The sequence below is a fragment of the Aplysia californica genome, unplaced genomic scaffold (assembly GCF_000002075.1).
Source record: "Aplysia californica isolate F4 #8 unplaced genomic scaffold, AplCal3.0 scaffold00391, whole genome shotgun sequence".
Lineage (NCBI taxonomy): Eukaryota > Metazoa > Mollusca > Gastropoda > Aplysiida > Aplysiidae > Aplysia > Aplysia californica.
Window position 1 is genome coordinate 168278 of NW_004797661.1, and position 1677 is coordinate 169954.

Consider the following 1677-nt stretch of genomic DNA (forward strand, 5'->3'; position numbering starts at 1 on the left):
TATATATATTCCAGCCGTAGCTAGCAGAGTCCATAACTCGGATGTTAATGGTCATCATCAGCTGGTAATGGACGAACTATTAGATCTAGTCCTTATTATTGACTTCCAGTAATTGTGCTGTTACAACGTTTGAGAAATACAGTGACCGTATGATCCTTCCACTTCATTTACCTGTTACATGAAACAGTTTTAATTTTAAAAAAAGTTTTGTTAAACATTGAACACATAGAAAAAACAAGCGCTAAAGTGCAGTCACGTGCAACTCTCTCTCAATCCCCCCCTCCCCTCCCCGCTTCCTCACTTTTTCTTGCCATAAAGCCCTCTGCATGATCCTTCGGCACACACGTCTTTATTGAAGGCTGTTCGAGTTTATTTAAACGTTTCAAGGTCAGGACGTTTTGACTGTTGCCCAGGTTATGAAATCAGGAATGGCAAGCCGCTCGGCTCTATTCAATATTCTGCGCAATTAACATATCACATGATGTATGGAGTCGAAGTCCCCCCCCCCAAAAAAAAACAAAAAAGAAGAAAAAAAGGAAAAACATATCTTATTCAGTTTTGATTCGCTTGGATCAAGTGTTAAGATTTTGTCTGCATTGCAAATTGTCAAGCAGGAAACCCATGGCGCTGATCAAATATCCGCACGGTTATGGTGAGTTTTAAAACATTACTTTTTAAAAAGTGCTCTTAGTATAAGGTACAATAACTTTATATGGATAGAACTATTACCCCACCCTCTTTTAATGTATCAAACCCTCTAAACAAAAGCCCCTCCCTCCCCCAAATGAAAGAATAAAAAGAGATAAAACATCCAACTAAAAGAAAAAAAAATAAATTAAATGGCCCAAACCAAATAAAAATTTTAAGAATCCAAGAAAAAAAATGAATTAAAAAACAACAATAAACAAACAAACAGCAAAGGAACCAGAAAATCAAAAGAAAAAAAGAAAAAAAACAGCCCAGATAGAAAGTAAGAGAAAAGACCCCCAATCAAGAAACAATCAAACCGCAAATGCTTTCGTGTGCAGTGTTTCGTAATTTTCTCTTTCTCCCTCTAGGTGCAGTCTCCCCCCCCTTCTCTCTCTCTCTCTCTCTCTCTCTCTCTCTCTCTCTCTCTCTCTCTCTCTCTCTCTCTCTCTCTCTCTCTCTCTTTCTGTATATTCAACTGTATAAACCATGTGTGTTGGTAAGATTATCCAAATCAAATATTATCGGTGGTTATATTTTCATTTTATTCTAGTTTTACTAAGTTTAGTCTTAGTAAGTTTTACAGCACTTGCAACACAAATAAATGACATAAGCGTCAATATTTTTATTCTATCCCCTAAACCCTTCTCCGTATGATTTTTCCCCTCAGACTTGATAATCACACCTGCACTGACAATATGGCGATATTCCAAGGACTCTGCTTTGTCCTTGTGTTGGCATCTTTATGTCTATGTACACACGGGTACACGCTGACCTACAAGACAGAGCTACTTGGTCACAAGGTAAAAAGATTCCTATTATAATATACATATTTACATAAAATACGCCACACAGGGAAACAGACGTTACGCGTAATGTGTTTTGTTTCATCAACTCCAGACATTCACAACACACACACAAAACACACACACACGCACGCACATACACACACACACACACACACACACACACACACACACACACACACAC

General features: G+C 37.9%; 1 protein-coding gene across 1 annotated transcript in view; it reads left to right on the forward strand.

Moving 5' to 3' along the window:
• Positions 1–527: 527 nt before the first annotated feature.
• The window catches only part of LOC101861903, a gene marked incomplete in the record, with an annotated part of 15648 nt that continues 14498 nt past the window's right edge, over positions 528–1677 (forward strand). The window contains 2 exon segments of the mRNA XM_005103826.3: positions 528–652; positions 1358–1490. Of these exon segments, the coding sequence (XP_005103883.3) occupies positions 1386–1490 (105 nt within the window).